This window comes from Eptatretus burgeri, chromosome 11 (genome assembly GCF_056783735.1).
Source record: "Eptatretus burgeri isolate ZD-2024b chromosome 11, Ebu_testis_v1, whole genome shotgun sequence".
Classification (NCBI taxonomy): domain Eukaryota; kingdom Metazoa; phylum Chordata; class Myxini; order Myxiniformes; family Myxinidae; genus Eptatretus; species Eptatretus burgeri.
Window position 1 is genome coordinate 96,018,181 of NC_140971.1, and position 19,025 is coordinate 96,037,205.

Here is a 19,025-nt window from a genome sequence, read left to right on the forward strand (position 1 = left end):
AATTAGTCTAAATTACTTTACACATCTCCAGTAAAAAATTTTTGTTGTTCAGTGTAATAAAAGAGTAAATTACATTAATTAAAAATATATAATAATAATTCAAATATAAAAGTGTATTGAAGAGAGGGAAAAGGTGGAAGAGGAGAGAAAAGAGGAAAGGAGGGTAGGAGTGAGGAGAGGGAGAAGAGAAAATGGAAGAGAGGTGAGACAGACATAATGAGATAAATTTAAATAGAAGGGGAAATATGGAGAGGGAAAGGATTGTAAAATTGTGAGAGGCAGGAAGGCAAAATGAATGAAAAGTGCTCATTGATCCCATGGGGAGCGAATGTGCCATCCCCTTTGCCACCGTAGATTGTTCTTTACGCTTTTTATTGTCCGTGGTGTTGAAATGGAGAAAAATACCGGAGACTGCCATGTAACTGAATGAATAGTAAATTGAAATTGATGTAGTAATCACTGATAATAATAATAAGTGAGTAATGAGCGATTTTGAGATGCTAACGTAAGGAACTGCATTGTTGCCGATTCCTCCCTCCGACACCCCCACTCCCACATTTGTGTTAATTTCTATTTTAGCTTCCTCCAGGTTTTGGCGTCTGTCAACTCAACTCCCTTTTCTTCTCAATATAGTTATCTTGTTTTACAATATTTTCCTTCCTTCTTTCTCATTAGGGAATCTCTACCGAGATGACCGAATAAAGCAGGACCAAATGTCCGTCCGTACGTCAACAATTTTTCTTTCCGATCTTGATGAAACTTAGTATGTGGGTAGAGGTCGATGAGTGTTGCACAACGATATAACTTTTGTCAGGGTTCAAGGTCAGGGTCAAGGTCATGAGGTCACACAAGTTATAAAAATCGCCATTTTCAAAACCTATCTAGTCTGCCATTCTACAAGATATTCGGCAACTGTTTATTGATTATGATAGTAAACAATATTATCTTGTATCTAACCGGACAGATTTTTGAATTTCCGTCCCGTTTAGCCGTCACGTAACCTAGAAGATGGTCAAAAACACCTCCCGGTACAAAGAAATCTTTTTACTTCCGATCTTGATGAAATTTGGTATGTGGGTGGAGGTCGACGAGTGATACCCAACGACATATTTTTTCCTGGATTTGAGTTCAAGGTCACGAGGTCACGAAAGTTGTGAAAGTTGCCATTTTCAAAACCTATCTTGTCTGTCATTTTAGGAGATGTCTGGCAATCACAATACATTGTCATGGGGACCTGAAATCTTACAAGCCCTACCTTTTGGGGGGAGGGGGGGGTTCTTACACCGTTTTCTTGCTTAGTGTGATTCTTATATTTGTTTGATTGAGGTAAGTGTGCAAAAACAAAAAGAAAAATGAAACTATGTACGGGAGGATCGAAGTGTTGAGCAACTGGCTCGGTGAGGTCTGTGCTGTTGTTTCGTACACCGAGCAGGTGTTCACACAAGCGATTGCCCAGTCCTTGCCTTGTTTCTCTGATGCTTGCTGTCGGGAGTGCACGTGATTTCATAGATTATGTTCATGGACGAGCAGTCGAATTCGTTGGTGACTTTTATACTGCTTTTGGGTCCTGATAAAGAAGTTGTCGTCTTGATTAAAGGGTAGGTGTTAGGGAGTGGAACCATTTCCAATTGAAAGATGGATAAATGGAGCACAAAAATTATCTGGAGTTTTTGAGATAATGATGTGAAAAAAAGTCGAGACTGGAGAGGGTAATAGACACAAGTGAAAATAAGTAATGAAAAGGTAAACAAGGAAACAAAAGGTTCGAGAGAAGACCTCGCTACGTTTTTCTTGCCAAATTTAAAATGAGCCTTATATCGGGAATGGAAGCTGTATATGCAAGATAGGAAAGTAGACAGTTGTCTATAATATTAGCAACTAATCTGGGAACCCAGCACTGCATGGGAAAAAAAACTACATTGTGGTTCCGGCACATGATGTGCATTGAAAACGTGTGGAGTTATTGTCCTCATGGTGGTGGTTTCAGGACGTGATGGACATTGAAAAATTATGGAGGTTATTGGCCTCATCGTGGTTACCATTTACCTGCAGGTCAGCACCAGCACTGTCTGACCCCACATCCCAATATAAACTTTATAGCGGCCTTTGGTGGCCTCAGAACGGCCAACGTGCAGTACCTTAAAACCTTGCCCAGATTCTGAAGCACCTACACCCACAATTTGGGACCTCTCGGTGCTATGGTTCGGCTGTGAAAGGGTTACAAATGCGCAAGCACACAAACGTGCACATAAACACTTTACATAATTGACAAGATGTAGAAAAGATGTCATAGATATGATGTTATTTTTATTTAAGAGTACTGATCAGCTACCTGTGATTATTTAAAGAGACTTGTTATCTACAGATAATGCTACAGGTGCTGTTATGTCTAATGTTTTCACATAAACATAATTTGTTCTCAGAATCATGTGAACCCTGCACTCGACTTTATGCAGACACCACCTGGGATGCTCGCTATGGACAACATGCTCTACTTTTCCAAGCTTCATCAAGAGGCGTACATCCGTGTAAGTGTCTATGTTAGCCTCTGCCTGGTGTATTGTTGTAAACGGATAAATGTAACGTGAATCACATTCTAATATTGAATGCAAAAGCAGTGTTTGTAGTTTTTCAAAGTGATACATTGGGATTTATTTGGAATGGGGGTAGAATATATCCTGGTTTTGGATAGGGGATGATCTGAGATGGTGGTGAACAGCTGTCTTGAAGACGTGGAGGGAAGAATGTGATTGAAGTTAGAGTGAAAGTTGGTTCCTCAGATGGAGAAAAAAACTGGAACGAACAAGTTAATACAAGCAGATACCTCCCCAGCTTGATGTTCCTCTGAGGAATGATGTACTTTGTGATACAATGTTCTGCTTCTGAAGGACCAATCCCATGGTTTATAGCAGCAATGCCAACCCTCCCGATTTCATCGGGAGGCTTCCGAAAATTCACCCAAACTCCCGCCCTTACGATCACTATCCTTATCCTCCCGAAATTTTGATATTTTTGCACTGTTCACTAATCAGAATGTACTAGTATGAGAATTGAATGAAAAGCATCGTCTGCTACGTATAGCATGTGGTAACTCCATAACGTTCGCTGCTTCCAAATTGTACGTAAAAAATTGCAAATTCAAATGAGGAGCAGCGAAACATTGGGTCTGGATCTCGCTTATGCGATCATGCACTGAGATTTAGTGCATGCGGTATGTGTGCAATACAGTGCATGCGGTATGTATGCACAGTGTATATGCATGCGGTATGTGTGCAATACAGTGCATGCGGTATGTATGCACAGTGTATATGCATGCGGTATGTGTGCAATACAGTGCATGCGGTATGTATGCACAGTGTATATGCATGCGATACGCTCACTGTATGCAGCTGGGCCCCGTACCAGCCCGGCGGTCGCGACCACCGTGCGGTGTTTAATTTAACAGCCGCTAGAGTTCTACGAGTCGCGCTGCAGCTGTGGAACATCGACTTCGAAGTTACCGATGCTTCAAGCCCTCGATGTTGATTACGAAATGGCAGAAAAGAAGCTTACGAAGACCAAGAAATGGTCTCAGAAGTACAAGACCGAATACATTCTCCAATACCCGTGTATTTGAAAGACTGAAAGAGGAATTCATCATGCGTATTGTACAGTATGCAGCGTTGATATTTCAGTTGAGCACGGAGGTCGCGATGATATTCGGAAGCACGTTGGAAGCAAACGGCACACAGACATTGCAAAGGAGAGATCTTCGAGCACGAGTACCGGTACACTTCTGAATTATTTCACCAAACAAGGGACAAGCGAGGAAGAGGATGTTACCCGAGCGGAACTTCTCTTTCGTGGATTTATTGTGGGACATAACTTGCCCATATCAGTCTCAGATCATGCTGGACCTCTATTTCAAAAGATGTTTCCAGATTCAAAAGTTGCTTCAAAGTATGGATGTGCAAGAACAAAAACTTGCAAGATGTGCAAGATGTGCAAGAACAAAAAAAAAAAAAAAAAAAAAAAACAAGAACAAAAAGCAAGAAAAAAAAAGAAAAAAAAAAGAACAAGAACAAAGAAGAAAAAAGAACACTGGTCAACAATTTTTTACTTTCTGAATGTTGTCTAGATTTCTACAAGTGAATTAGGGTATTCGGGCACTGCTGAATCAGGAAATGGCATCCGTTTCTCTCCATCAGGTCAGGTTTTTGTGCTAAGTTGATTTGAAAAAATCAGATCTTGTGACAAAATCAATTACATTTTTGTGGCATTATCAGCTGATTTTTGTCAACACATATCATCCTAAACATGTTTTTAAGAAAAAAAAATGTTTTGCCAACAACATTTATTGATTACATGATAGAAACATCGATTACTGTCATCTGAATGGTGGGCATTGATAAAGGTAAGTACAAGTAAATTGCATGTTGCGTCACCACTGTTCAAACTTCAGGGCTTGAACTTCCGTTTCTTCGAACTCCTGGAATGTTCAGCGGCAGGGAGGTCTCTCTTCAGATTCCAACAGTAGTCAGCCATCATGACTGCGTCCCAGCGACCCTGATACCTGGTCTCCATCTCCTTCATGTCCTGATGGAATCTCTCCCCCTGCTCGTCACTCATTGAACCCAGGTTCTCAGGAAACCGGTTCATATGTGAAAATAGGTAGTGCATCTTGATGCTCATGTTGCAGCCCAGGTTTCTGAAAGCAGTCAGCATGTTGTTGACAAGTTCTGCGTAGTTTCTGGCCTTATTGTTGCCAAGAAAGTTCTTCACTACCAAAACAAATGTCTTCCACGCTTCCAGTTCCACTTCGTTCATTGAGTTTTTGAACTCTGGATCTCTGATGAGCTGACGGATCTGAGAACCATCAAAGATGCCAACTTTCAACTTCTCCATGGTCAATCCTGGAAAAGCCTGGCACAAGTAAGTGAAGCAGTCACCATCTTTGTCCAGAGCCTTGGTGAACTGCTTGATAAAGCCGAGCTTGATGTGCAGCGGTGGGAAGAGTATTCTGTCTCTGTCCACCAGAGGGTCGTTGATGACGTTCCTTTCTTTGCATGGCACCAATTCCTCCCGCACAGGCCAGTCCTTCTTCGTGTAATGCTGAGCACGGTCCCTACTATCCCACATGCACAGAAAACATGGGTACTTGGTGAAGCCAGACTGTTGTCCCAACAAAAAGTTCACCATCTTCAGGTCAACACAAATAAACCACTTATGCTGATCATAACCAATTTTCTCCAGCACGTACTTCACCGCTTCATACTTCTCCTTCAGTGTAGTCGAGTGAGCGATGGGTACAGAGGCAAACTGGTTGCCGTTGTGTAGCAGAACACATTTCAGTGATCGCTTGCTGCTGTCAATGAACAGTCTCCAATCTTTGGGTTCGTACTGTGGCACTCCAAGCTTGAGCAGAAGCGCATGTCATAAATTGGCGCATGTAGGTATTGTACATTCTTCAGAGTTCGTTATTTCAAGAAATACAACTTTTTTGTATCACATTATTACAAAATCTGCCCCATTAACTTTAGTTTTGATCCACGAACTTTATGCTTTGCCTCACCAATTTTTGGAAGATTTTGAGGTTTTATGACTTCAAACTGATCCCTTTTCGACATAATCACCTAGAACTATCGTACCTGAATACTTCTTGTCATTAAAATAATTATTTCCAATTAAAACAATTATTTGACATGACATTTTACCCCCACCAACTTCTTCTAAAATGCTCCACACATGCGTACATGTGAACAAAAATGTAAAAAACGACATGTGGCCATATCTCAAAAACTTGACCTGATTGAACAAAACTAATGTGAGTTTTGGATTCAGCGCATCAGATTCGTCCTAAATCAGCTTAAAAAATGCAGACAACAAATTTGTTGTTGACCAGTGTAATTGGTGAGTTGTCAAATGTTACTGCTTCATCTATTGCCGATATTGCTAGACTAGCTCCATTTAGCCTAGCTACAGACGGTAGCAATGACAGTGGTGAGGCCCAGCTATATCCTGTCCTGATTTCGTACTATGACAACAGTGCTGGGATTGTGAAGCAAGGTTTGCTAAGTTTGCCTGCGTGCAAACAAGATTCCACTGGAGAAAACATTTTCAAACTGCTTGATCATGAGTTCAGTGACAGGAAAATTCCGTGGGGAAATTGTGTTTCCTTTTGTGCTGATAATGCCTCTGTCATGGTGGGCAAGCACAAAGGAGTCGCTGCTTATATCCACAAACAAAATCCAGAGTGCTACATCATGGGATGCCCTTGCCATATGATGCACAATACGGCCAAGAAGGCGGCTCAGGCCTTCCCCATTGAATTAGATGACTTTTTCATCGATATTTACTACTACTTGGACAAAAGTAGTAAACGCGTCAAAGGAGTGAAAGCACTGCAAGAACTCTGTGATGCCCCGACACACAAGATTCTGAAGCATGTCGCAACAAGGTGGCTGTCCCTTGGTCAGTGCCTAGACAGGCTGATTGAACAGTGGGAGCCACTTCGCCTCTTCTTCAAAGAAGAAGTACGAAGAAAAATGCAACCAACTGGAGCCAAGACTCTAACAACGAGCAAGAAGGACGGCACTGTATCTACTGCCAGTACTGGCACTGCAGGATCAAGCACTAGTGGAGCAGCATTCACCACTACCACTGCAGTATCTGCTGCGAAGAAGACAGCAGGGACAGCACCAAAACCAATGCTGAGAGCAGGTAGCATCACCGGCCCTTCATCACGTTCATCTACAAAGCAGATCCCTTCAGAGTCGAGAAAGACTGTGATAGTCCCATCTGCAGGCAAAGAAGGACCCAAGTTAAGTTCTGCTTTTGCCAAATCACTTGATAGAAGCTCAGCAAAACCTTCGAATCAGAGGTCTTCTTCCTTGGCTGCACCTACCTCAAGCTCTCTCCTCAAACGTAAAATTGGATCTGGTACTACGAGTCTGACCTCTTCTGCTGGCAGTAAACGCAAGTGTGATCGCCCTGCGGCTAAGTGTACTACGAGTTCTACAACTAAAAGCGCATCTTCCTCAAACACTGTGCAGGAATCTAGAGAAAAACGTGTCAACAGGATGTTCTTGTCTCCACAAACAAAACTCTATCGTTTCTTCCTTCGATATGCTAACAAGCTTTTTGAGAAGGGGAATCTTCTGCTCCAAAGAGACGAACCCTGTATTCATCTCCTGCACGGAGAATTGAATGGTCTTCTGAAAGATATCTTCGTACGGTTTTTGAAACCATCGGTGTCATCGGTTGCTCTGGTAAATGTACCCTTCTCTGACAGAAATCATCAGAAGAATGATGAGGACCTCATGATTGGGAACGATGCCAAACTGTATATAAGGGAACAAAGGAGTCTCAAGAAATCCACCTTCACTCTGAGTGAGTCAGACATCCAAAGTTTCTTCAGTGCAGTTCGCTCATATTATGTGAAAGCCTGCAATTATATCTTCAAAACCTGGCCGCTAGATGATGAATTAGCCAAGCATGCTCAGGTGCTGGATGTTAAGCTACACCAAGAAGTGGGGTTTGACTGTGTGGAGTTTTTCATCAAGAAATTCCCCTGTCTGTTCAGTGGCGGTGATAGTGACATAGACAGTCTTGAGAGTGAATTCGCTCACTACCAGGCAGACGCCTCCATAGCTACAATTGCTACTGAGACAGTGAGAGTGGATGAGCAGTGGCATCGGATTTCACAGCTCACAGATCCCTGCACTGGTGCCAAGAAGTATCCTAATTTGAGCAAAGTGATGAAGGGAATCTTGGTCATTCCTCATTCGAACGCATCATGTGAGCGGGCACTCAGTCTTGTACGGAAGAATCATACTGAATTTCGTCCCAATTTGAGTGTCAAAACCCTGGAAGCTCTCTTAATTGAAAAACTAGCTCATAACACCCCTTGCTACCAGAGAGAATACAGCAAAGACATAATCAGAAGGGCTAAAAGAGCCACACAGCTGTCACTCAGCAAAGCTGCCATGGAAAAAGCAAGCAGCAGTAGTACCAGCCAGTAAGGTAAGAAAAATATTGCTTCTTTTGTGCTTTTTGTTAATCTTTGATTGTCCTCTAACTTACTAATATTAACATACATGTAACATTAAAAAGTGCACAATTTTCCCCTTTTTTTGTTCAAAAAGTGGGAATTCTTAACATGTTAAATGCTCCAAAATAGGGCTCAGAGGGCACGAGAGAGCGTCTGGAACCCCAGAGCTTCCAGGGCCCTAAGGCGGGCCCTGGACCCCGCCGCAAGGGTCGAGCACTCCGCGCTCGAGATGTGCGCTTTGCGCACATTATTTGGTGTCGGTTGAAAATCCTCCCTAATTCTGATTTCCAAAAGTTGGCATCTCTGTTATAGTCAAGCATACAATCAAAACCAGACAAGACAGCATGGATTTTAGTGCAATTACCTCTGCACCATCCTCTAAGGACTAATGAACGAATGGTTCCTGGGTGTTTTTCCAATTAGTCACACTAAAAGTTATTCTTCATACTCGTTGATCCCGTGGAAAATCCACGAAAATAATTTATATCCAATTGAACGTAATATATGTCTAATTTCTCCGTTTTCTCACAATATAATACAAACTCTGCCATTGGTGAGAAAATTCCAAATTTACTGAAAGTCATTTCAGTCACATCTGTCTGTCTGTCTGTGATCAGGGCATTGCTTTTCACAGTGTCAAGCTCAGCAAGGTGTGAAGCAAGGGCACCAGCCCAGAACGGAGAGCAGTATTCAAACTAGAGGGGGAGCACTCGGGAGAGTGCAAAACCTCCGCCGCCAATACTGCTGGGTCACTCAAGTGAACCTTATATCTTATTCATTAAATATTATGTCAACAGTGCTGACAGTTATAGTTCTTTTCGCCAACATTTTTTTTGGGGGGGGAGGGTGGGTTGGAAATCACTTAAAACATGTAGAAATGCAAAAAAAATGTTTTTTTCTCTAAATTTTTTTGGGGGGTTGGAAATTACTTAAAACATGTAGAAATGCAAAAAAAAAAATTTTCCTTTTTTTTGAGGGGGGTAACAATTTTCGGGGAGGTTGGAAATCACTTAAAACATGTAGAAATGCAAAAAAACATTTTTTTTCTCTAACAATTTTTTTTTTTGGGGGGGGGTTGGAAATCACTTAAAACATGCAGAAATGCAAAAAAAAAAAATTTTTCTCTAATTTTTGGGGGGGTAATTTTTTGGGGGGTTGGAAATCACTTAAAACATGTAGAAATGCAAAAAACAAAATTCTCTATTTGGGGGGGGGGGTTGGAAATCACTTAAAACATGTAGAAATGCAAAAAAAAAAAAAAAATTCTCTAACAATTTTTTTTGAGGGGGGGGTTGGAAATCACTTAAAACATGAAATGCAAAAAAAAAAATTCTCTACATTTTTTTTTGGGGGGGGTAATTTTTTGGGGGGGTTGGAAATCACTTAAAACATGTAGAAATGCAAAAAAACAAAATTCTCTTTTGGGGGGGGGGGGTGGAAATTACTTAAAACATGTAGAAATGCAAAAAAAAAATTCTCTTTTTTTTGGGGGGGGGGGGTTGGAAATCACTTAAAACATGCAGAAATGCAAAAAATAAAAATTCTCCAACAATTTTTGGGGGGGGGGGGGGACCAAGTCCAAAATTTAATGGCATGATCCTTGGACCATACCTAACCCCCCCCACCAAGTTTCGTCAAAATCCGTCAAGGAGTTTTTCCGGAATACTGTTCACAAACAAACAAACAAACAAACAAACAGAAAGGGATGAAAACAGTAACCTACATCCATCTTCGAAGATGGCGGAGGTTAATAATCTGCAGATGAAAGCATTCGAGGTGGATATGAGTTCAAGTGTACCAAGGAAGAACTTTGCACGACTTTGCATCCAATCAGTGACTGGCTTTGGAGCCAACTTTTTTGTATACATAGTCGAGACTCATGGAAGAGCATGCATTACTCCACTGAATGGATCAGGACACAACAGGACAAAAGGAACAACAGCAAGAGGGGGGAAGGAAAACACTAACAGCAGAGCTGAAGGCCAAGACAGAAGGAGGCAAACAAACAATGGGTGTGGGGAGGAATGGGGGGCAGGAGAGGATGTATGGAGTGGACAATATGGATACAGCAGGGAACTCTCAGGAGGGAAAACTGGAAATTTGGAAGGAGGAGGAATTGGGATGGGGTGCCAGGGTGGGGGGTGAACGGTTAACGAGTAGAAAATATCATGGTTTTGGATTGGGGGTGATTTCAGAGGGTGGTGAACAGCTGTCTTGAAGATCTGGAGGGAACAATGAAATTGAAGAGGATGTGGAAGTTGATTCTACAGGCAGGAAAAAAGAGGAACAAATGGGTGGAGATGAGCAGTGATCCTGGATTTAGGTAGTTTCACCAGAAGGGGGTTGGTGGCAGACCGTGTGAGCCCTGCATAAACCCTGGTGGGGGACAAAGCATGCAGAGGGCAAAGGATGCAAGACCAGAAAGGAGGTGATAGAAGACGGAAGAACCACTGATCTGTCTGTGATGGTGAAATGTTTGGCTCATAGACTGCTTCTGCGCGAGAGATTCCAGTAATCTTGATGGCCTTGGTTTGCATGGCTTCAAGCTGAGCAAGATGTGAGGCAGGGGAGTCAGCCAGGAGGGAAGAGCAGTACTCCATCAAGCTGTGGAGGAAGGCCTTGTAGGTCATTCGCTGTTCAGGTGTGTGAACGAAGGATTTTGTACAACAGAGGATTCCCAATCGGCGGCTGGCTTTGGAGGCTAACTTTGAAATGTGGTTTGCTCAAGAAAGATCATGGTTGAGAATGAGACCCAGGAATTTGAATGACTGAACCTCCTCAAGAGGGTTGTTAAGAAAGTAGACAGGAGGTTTTGCCAGATGGTCCTTTCAGAGAGAGGTAGTGAGTGTGTGAGATTTGTCAGGATTAAAAGACATTCCAAGTGCTTGACCAGCTTGTGATTTTTTTTTTCAATGTCTGCAGAGAGGGAAGAGGCTGCAGCCAGCCTGTCTGAAGGATATGGGATGTCACATCAGAGGGTGGAGTCATCAGCAAATAGATAAAGAGGATTTTCCAGAGTCAAAGAGATCATTGATGAAGATTAGGACTATAATGGGGCCTTCAACACTGTCTATGGGCACTCCATTCTTGACAGGGACAGGAGATGAAAGGATTCCGTTGAGAGCCACACATTAACATGACATTTAACCAAGAGAGAGAGAGGGTGGGAGAGGGTGGGAGAGGGTGAGAGAATATATATCGAACAATGGAATAAACCTTGAGAAGTCAATGACTTCAAGTGTCTTGGTTTTTGACTACTCAAGTATATCAAACAAAGGAGAGCTGGTGCATGGAGAGCTTGCAACAAGTATTCAAGAATATGGTAGTTGACATTTTCTGGGCGTATCAAGGAATGACTGTTCATGGCAACGGTTGAATCCGTCCTGGTTTATCGAAGTGAAGTATGGACACTCACTGCAACTCAAGAAAAGGAAGGGATTTTCATGGATAATATACTCAACTTCTTTGTTTAGCTTTCAATGTCCATTGGTATGGACATGGGACAAATAAAGAGGTCCATGGTTCTCTTCCAAGGCTGTCAGTTAAACTTAGAAGTCTCAGGATTTCTGGGCATTGCTCCACCACGAAAATGAACCTGTTTCCAAACTTGTACTCTGCACACCTAAACATGGAAGGCCGAAGTGGGGCAGACCAGCTCTCAACTACATCAACATGTTGAAGAAGGATATGGGCCTGGAGACAGAGAAACTGCACACAGCAATGCGTGATCGATAGGACTGGAGGCTGAGAATCAGTCACGTGAGTTTGGCCGAAGAGCAGACTTAAGAAGAAGAAGAAGTAGAAGTGCAATATAACCAAGAGGGTGCTCTATCCTGTGGCATTGCCACAGTGTGAGCAAATGTAGTCCTAAACTAATTTAAATTCTATATTTTTCCTTGTGACCTCAAAATTGAACTTGTCTGAGATGTTCACAATATTTTTTTTTGTGTCACATTTGGTGATTCCACCTGCTCGTTGTCCAGTTATTCTGCTGACAAACAGACAAACTCACAGATTAGTTCATCACAATACTTACAAACCTGGTCTATGGCTGCAGCATACGTAATTAGTGTTCAGGCATCAGGCAAGAGGTCGATAATCTTTTGAGATATTGACTCGTCATTCTCGCTATTTGCGTTCCAAAAGGGACGACCAGCTGTTAGTCGTAAAATTTACCGTGAGGTGTTGGAACAATTTTTGTCAGCCACGGAAACGAAACATCTAGAACTTGCGTAGTCTGGTTTTCGCATATACCACAACAATACCCCACCACATCGGAATGCTCAGGTCAAAGAATTATTCAAAGAGCAGCACAATTGACTGATGCCACATCCACCATATTCACAGGACTTTTGTTCAATGCCAAAAATGAAGGACAGCTTTTACGGTCACAACATATCCTTCAAACAAGGGTTGGCATCAGTGATTTATGTGGACTGTACATACCCCTAAAGTAAAGCTTTGCTACAACCTTGGAGTCATGGATGGACAGGTGCCAAAAGTGTATGGCATGACTCCACAGAGACTATGTTGAGAAGTGAAGCAAGTGTCATTTTTGTTGGTCAAGTCCAGTGTGATTGTTGAAATTAATTTTTTGAATGCACCTCATATTCTTTTGTGGAGCTTTTTTGAATGCCCAGTGTATGCCGAGCTTAGATTGGTTATCTCTAAGAGATACCATTCCATTTGTATTCCCATCCCAACTGTACAGAGTGCAATATGAGTCATTGAGCCTTGATCTTTTACAGTAAAAAATTGAGACTGAATTACTTGTAAGGTCACAGCGAAATATTTTTATGATATTTATTTGTACTTACAGTTGGTGTTGGAAAACAGCTGCCGTGATGACCGACATGAGTGTCCATTTGCACGCAGCAGCATTGAACTCACCCGCCTCCTATGTGAGCTCTTGCGTATCGGCGAGTCCCGTAAGTTATACCTTTTTCACTGTTCAAAAGACATTGGTTGCATCCGAGCTCTGCACCTATGTTGTGAATGGTCACAATGAATCTTTGCTTTTGTATTGTGATTGATCATGGCATCTCTTTGAGATGAGTAAAAAATAAAAAAAAAAGAGGAGGGATTGTTTGTGACACTTTTAAACAATGATCCAATCTGATGTCACATACACTGTGTGACAAGGTGTTGGTTCTGCCGAAGCAATTTTCAGACCAGGAGTCATGCTGGGCGGTTTGTCATCCCTCTCCCAGCAGTAGGAATTTGGCTATGGTGCTGGCAATGACTTATCTACTCTTCGTGAGGACACTGTCAGATCTGCAACATCCACCAAATAATGCCATCCACCACCTCGTGCCGGCAGATGGGACACCAGTTTAATGTACATCTGAGGGATGACACACATATCGAAGAATCGCAATGCCTGTTAAACACCGGGATGACAGTTTATAGCTGGGTCGAGATTCTAACCCATGTTGGACAGCTTGGAGTTGGAGGCGAGTGTGCATACCTGCAGCCCATCGTTCCAGCCCTTTATACAATTAATGCAACTTTTTTTTTCCACCTCATTTGATTTTTCATTGTTGTAGTATTTTATTTTGTATTATTTCAAGCATTGTTTGCACAGTTATATTTTATTATTTTCTTTACAGGAGTGAGGCTCATGGAAGAGCAAGACAAAATTGAAATGCACCCCTTAATATTGAACCCTAACCAACCTGAACAGCTTGTATTGTAAGTAGTTTAGTTCATCTAACCAGAAGCAAATCCATCCTCCAATTCCATTCTCTTTATTAAATCTGTCCCAAACCTTATGCCAATTGGTCCCCCTCGCAGCCAAATCATAATGCGTAGCCGTTCCCGTTGGACATAATAAGTACTGCTGATGTTTCTGCAGCTGCACGTCTGGTGTCTTATTGTTATCTCTGAGGATGGATGATCGTGTTCTTCTGAAAAGGCAGGATTTTAACAAATAATTTTATTCTCTTGGCTCAGCGTGCTTTCACTTTCCATGCAAATATTTCTTCTGAGCTGCCTATTTTTTGTCATTTACATATATACTGTATATGTATATATTGTGAGACCCGGCTATTCGCGGGGGATATGTTCCTGAAAAATGCCACAGATGTCAGGGTCCGCGAATGTCGAGGCATTTTTTCTTTAACATGGTTTAGACTCATGGAAGAGCGATTACACAGAACAAATCAGGAAAATGGGGAAACACCAACAGCAGGGCGGAGGGAGAAAGTCGACGGAGACGGACAAATAAGGGATGCAGGTCATGATGAGGGAGAACACAAAGGGTGCACAATCTGGATACATAAGCAAAATTGTGATTTTGTCAAGGTCTGAGGAGAGGATCGACGGCTGTTGTCCGTCTGTCAGAAGGATGAGAGATGTCACAGCAGAGAGTGGAGTCATCAGCAAGGAGATGATGAGGATTTTCTCGAGTCAGTGAGATGATTGATGAAGATTCGGAATAATATGGGGCCTAGAACACTGATTTGAGGTTCTCCCAGAGGTGGATTAAGATTTTTGGGAGGGGCCATGAGCACAAAAAATATTTTGGCCCAACAAAGGGCCCAAAAAAGAGGACTCCGCATTATTTTCACACTCGCTTAGCCGATGTTGCTTTTGACTCGACTGCAAAAAATCTTGAGGAATTCCCATGTTTTATTACCATTTTCCCCCTTGGGAAAAACATGTCATTGTTAAGGTGTTCAATTACCAAGCAGCTTACTATCCCTTGCCAAGCCAACCATTTGTTATGAACCATTTTGTTGGAGTGCTTGCTTGAGTGATTAAGCCCACTTGGTGAGCGCTCCAAAGCTGATCGGTAATGCAACATACCCCAGCACTTTCAGGGTATATATATATATATATATATATATATATATGTGTGTGTGTGTGTATCGACTCCTCCCTTGCTCTTCTTGCCAAAGAAAGCTGCATAAAGCAGCCATGAAAGGCTACGCAAGATGAGCACTTTGCTGTTTAAAATCCTTCCCAGAGTTCCTCCACAGTTCTCTTTGGCTAGAAGAGCATGGGAGTAGTCCATTTATTTATATAATCCTAGCCACCTGGGTTAATAAGGTGAGAGCTAATTGGTTATTCCCTTCATTCACAGGTGAGAGAGGTGAGTGGGTCTGTTTTTCATTTGCTTGTGGTACATGCTTGGGAGCCTCATTGGTATGCATTTCTGTCTGCACTGTCAATGATGATTCGCCAATAAGCTATGAAACCGGTCGTGTAGCTGAGGTTGTGTGTCGCATTGGTATTTTCATGTACGTACTATTTGTGAATGTCTATTCAGCTGTGGAGGGTTGTCATTGGCTCGATGTCCTTTGGGTGGTGGACCATTCTTGATACACATGGGAAACTGTTGAGCGTGAAAAACCCAGCAGCGTTGCAGTACTTGACACACTTAAACCAGTATGCCTGGCACCAACTACTATACCCCATTCAAAGGCATTTAAATCTTTTGTCTTGCCCATTTACCCTCTGAATGGCGCATGTGCACAATCCATGTCTCAATTGTCTCAAGGCTTTGAAATCCTTCTATAACCTGTCTTCTCCCCTTCATCTAAACTGAATGAAGTATATTTAACAGGTGCAATCAATAAGGGATCAGAGCTTTCACCTGGTTTCACCTAATCAGTCTATTTCATGAAAAGAGCAGGTGTTCCTAATGTTTTGTACAATGAGTGTATATAGTGTAGCAGTGATCCGGGTAGACGGGGTCAAATATTCCACCCAAACGGTCACCAATTTAGTCAACAAAACGCTGCTACGAAGCATCAATTCAGTTTCCAGAATCCCAAATTCTGTTTCTCCGAGCCTCTTCCCTTGACTGTTCCAAGGGGGCGGGTCCAAGCAAGCTTTATTTGCTCACCCAGCTGAGTGTCTCCATCCCCTTTTTTTCTCCTCTGCATCCCTGGGTGTTTTATTTGACCACCAGAGCGATATAAAAATGGGGGGAATAATAAAATTTGTTTTGCTTGATGTTTTAGCTAATTCATGAAGGTGATCGAATCTGTATTTGGAGGATTTTCTGACGCACAACCTTGTATCTGCGTCCATTTTGTTGGAACAAAGTGCTCTTTCTTTATTTCTAAATTAATTTCCAGCTCTGTGGATCGTGAATCCAGGGAAATAATGCATTGATGAAAACATGCTCTGAGTTTTGTCATAACTAGGGTGCTTGACACACGAGGTCTGACTGTGTATGTAAACGCACACTGCTTTAATATACAGTATACACTGTAACACTTGTTTGCCATTGTACACCTTCTGTAAACGATAAACGACTTCTTACCACTCCACTGTACATTGTCCGTGAACGATACAAATGTTCTAACTCATCCAAAGGAAGGGAAGTGTTTTATTTTTAATTTTTAATGGATTCTGCTCTTAGCTAGTTACCAATTACAAAACGGTTGGGTTGAGGGTTGGATATGCGTCGTTTGAGACGGTGAGATGCTCAATGCATGTTTTAACTAGTGATCCAGAGACCAAAGAATTGATTTATTTTGAACATTAATTTAATAGTGGTTGTGATTAAATAAGTGGGATGATTTTATAAATAATCGTCTCTAACGTCGTGGTCATTTCCGTGCATTGCACGGTATCAAGAGAACGACCAGACTATCCCATGAATGACTTCACAACCTGAGTAGCATTCCAATATACAAATAATGATTGTCCAAGGTTGGTGTTGAAATGAGAGCGAGAGATGAACCTTCAGAGTTTAGGCTTTATTCCATTTGATTGGAGCCGCTTCTGTGGGCACACCAGGAAATACAGGTTCAGCTAGGAGTACATAAGCAGAAACGTATACATGTGCAGTTAACCATTGCAGACTAATCAGCGTAAGCACGGAGTTCGATATAATCTCCATTCTCACCAGTCAATGAGCACCTTCAGTTAACGAGCATCAAGTGGACAGCCGATGTCAATAGCAATGCCCCGGGGACAATCCACCCGTGCCGCAGAGACCTCCCCTTATACGCGAGACGCACAACATGTGATCCCGCGTCATGTCCCTTGATTCACGTTAATTCACCACATTCTCCTCACCTTTAAAATGTAACTAGGGGCGCATCTTACACACCATGATTGCTTTAGCACTATAGGAGTATACATTTCAAGCAACGCTTGAGACTAATTGATCTACAGAAGCATACATGCCAAGCAGTGATTATTTTGAGTTGTAGGAGCATGGAAATGAGCATCGATATATGATATAATGGGCATATAGGAGCATGAGCAGCGAGAATGCCGATAATCCCCTTTACAGATTGAGTCGTCGAGGGGCCTTGTTCGTCGACCTCTCCGGGAGTAAACGGCAGTTTCACTTGAGGGAGACTCCCGATCCTCTTGGTGAGCCTCGACTTGTGCCGGGGATGACTCCTCGATCGCTCTCGGGGGGAACACGGCAGCCCCGTCGCCTGGCGGAGTTCCTGGGGGGGAAATGTCAGGAGGAGGAGAGCCAGGAGGTGGTGTACCGGCGGGAGGAGTACCGGGGGGAGCCAGATGGCGAACCGACACAGTGGTCTCCCTGCCATCCGGGAGCCTGACATGAGCATACTCTGGATTAGTGTCAATGAGTTCGACCCCCTCCACCAGCGGTTCATACTTGCTTTGTCGTACCGGGCGTTTCATGAACACTGTACCGGGGTGGGTCAGCCAGTTGGGCACCGTTTGACTGTCAACATAACGTCGTTGGTGAGTAAACATACGTTCGTGAGGAGTGGCATTTGTGGACGTGCAGAGCAAAGAGCGTATGGAATTCATTGCGTCAGGAAGAGCAACCTCCCATCGCTCGGGGCCCAGTCCTCTCGATTTCAGCGCCAGAGTTATGGCTTTCCAAATAACTCCATTATACCTTTCCACCTGCCCGTTTCCCTGTGGGTTGTAACCCGTCGTTCGACTAGTTGCTATGCCGTGCTCTAATAGGAATTGTTTTAGCCCGGCCGACATGAAACACGGCCCTCTGTCTGAATGTATGTACGAAGGTCTCCCAAACATAGCGAGAGACGTCAGAGAGACATTTTACGACAGTGCCCGAGGTCATATCCGAGCACGGAAACGCGAAAGGGAACCTTGAATATTCATCAACAACGGTGAATATGTATCTGTTGTCTGTCTCGGTGGGCAGGGGCCCTTTGAAGTCGATGTTTAGTCTCTCGAAGGGAAATGTAGCATTGATCAGTCTGCCAGATGCCGCGCCAAAGAATCTGGGTTTTAGTTCAGCACAAACAGGGCATGAAGCATTCATTTGTTTAATATCTTCAACAGAATAGGGAAGATTTTGTCTGCGTACGAAATGTGCCATCCTGGTTACCCCTGGGTGGCACAGAGACACATGGAGGTCTTGCAAAGCCTGACTGATTGTTGCCGAACTGTAGACCCGGGAGAAGGTATCTGCAGCAGGGTTTTCCTTCCCGGGCCGGCAAACAATGTCGTACCTGTAGCAGGCTAGGTCTATCCGCCATCTCATAATTTTTTCATTCTTAATTTTCCCGTTATTTTTCCCATCAAACATGAAAGCCACGGATCGTTGGTCCGTAACGAGCGTGAAGTGGTTTCCCAGTAAATAATGTCTCCATTTACGCAGCGCTTCGGCGATGGCGTACGCCTCCTTCTCTATTGCCGAGTGTCTCTGCTCGCTTCTAGAGAGAGTTCTCGAGAAGAAAGCGACCGGCCGCCCAGACTGATTAAGTGTTGCAGCTATGGCGTGATTTGAAGCGTCGGTCTCCACCACGAAGGGCACCGAGCTGTCGATCGATAAAACCACGGACTTACTGATATCATCCTTGAGATCGTGGAAAGCTTTCACGACAGCGGCATCTGGTGGAAAGTTTTTGCAATGCACTAGGGGATGTATTTTCTCGGAGTATTGCGAAATCCATCTTGCATAGTAAGCGAACATCCCGATCACCCGGCGCATTGTCTGCAAGTCCTGAGGTGGTGGAAGCTCACGGAGCGGGCGCAATCGCTCAGGATCAGGCTTAATCGTGCCGTCGGCTATCGTGTAGCC

At 43.1% G+C, this 19,025-nt stretch overlaps 1 protein-coding gene across 6 annotated transcripts in view; it reads left to right on the plus strand.

Annotated features, from left to right (window-relative positions):
- Positions 1-19,025, plus strand: part of LOC147017701 (engulfment and cell motility protein 2-like) — a 361,388-nt gene that overhangs the window by 228,982 nt on the left and 113,381 nt on the right. For all 6 annotated transcript variants that reach the window (XM_085847513.1, XM_085847517.1, XM_085847516.1 and 3 more), the window contains 2 exons: positions 2,424-2,528; positions 12,849-12,957. In XM_085847513.1, the coding sequence (XP_085703639.1) occupies positions 2,424-2,528; positions 12,849-12,957 (214 nt within the window). The remainder of the gene's footprint in view (positions 1-2,423; positions 2,529-12,848; positions 12,958-19,025) is intronic.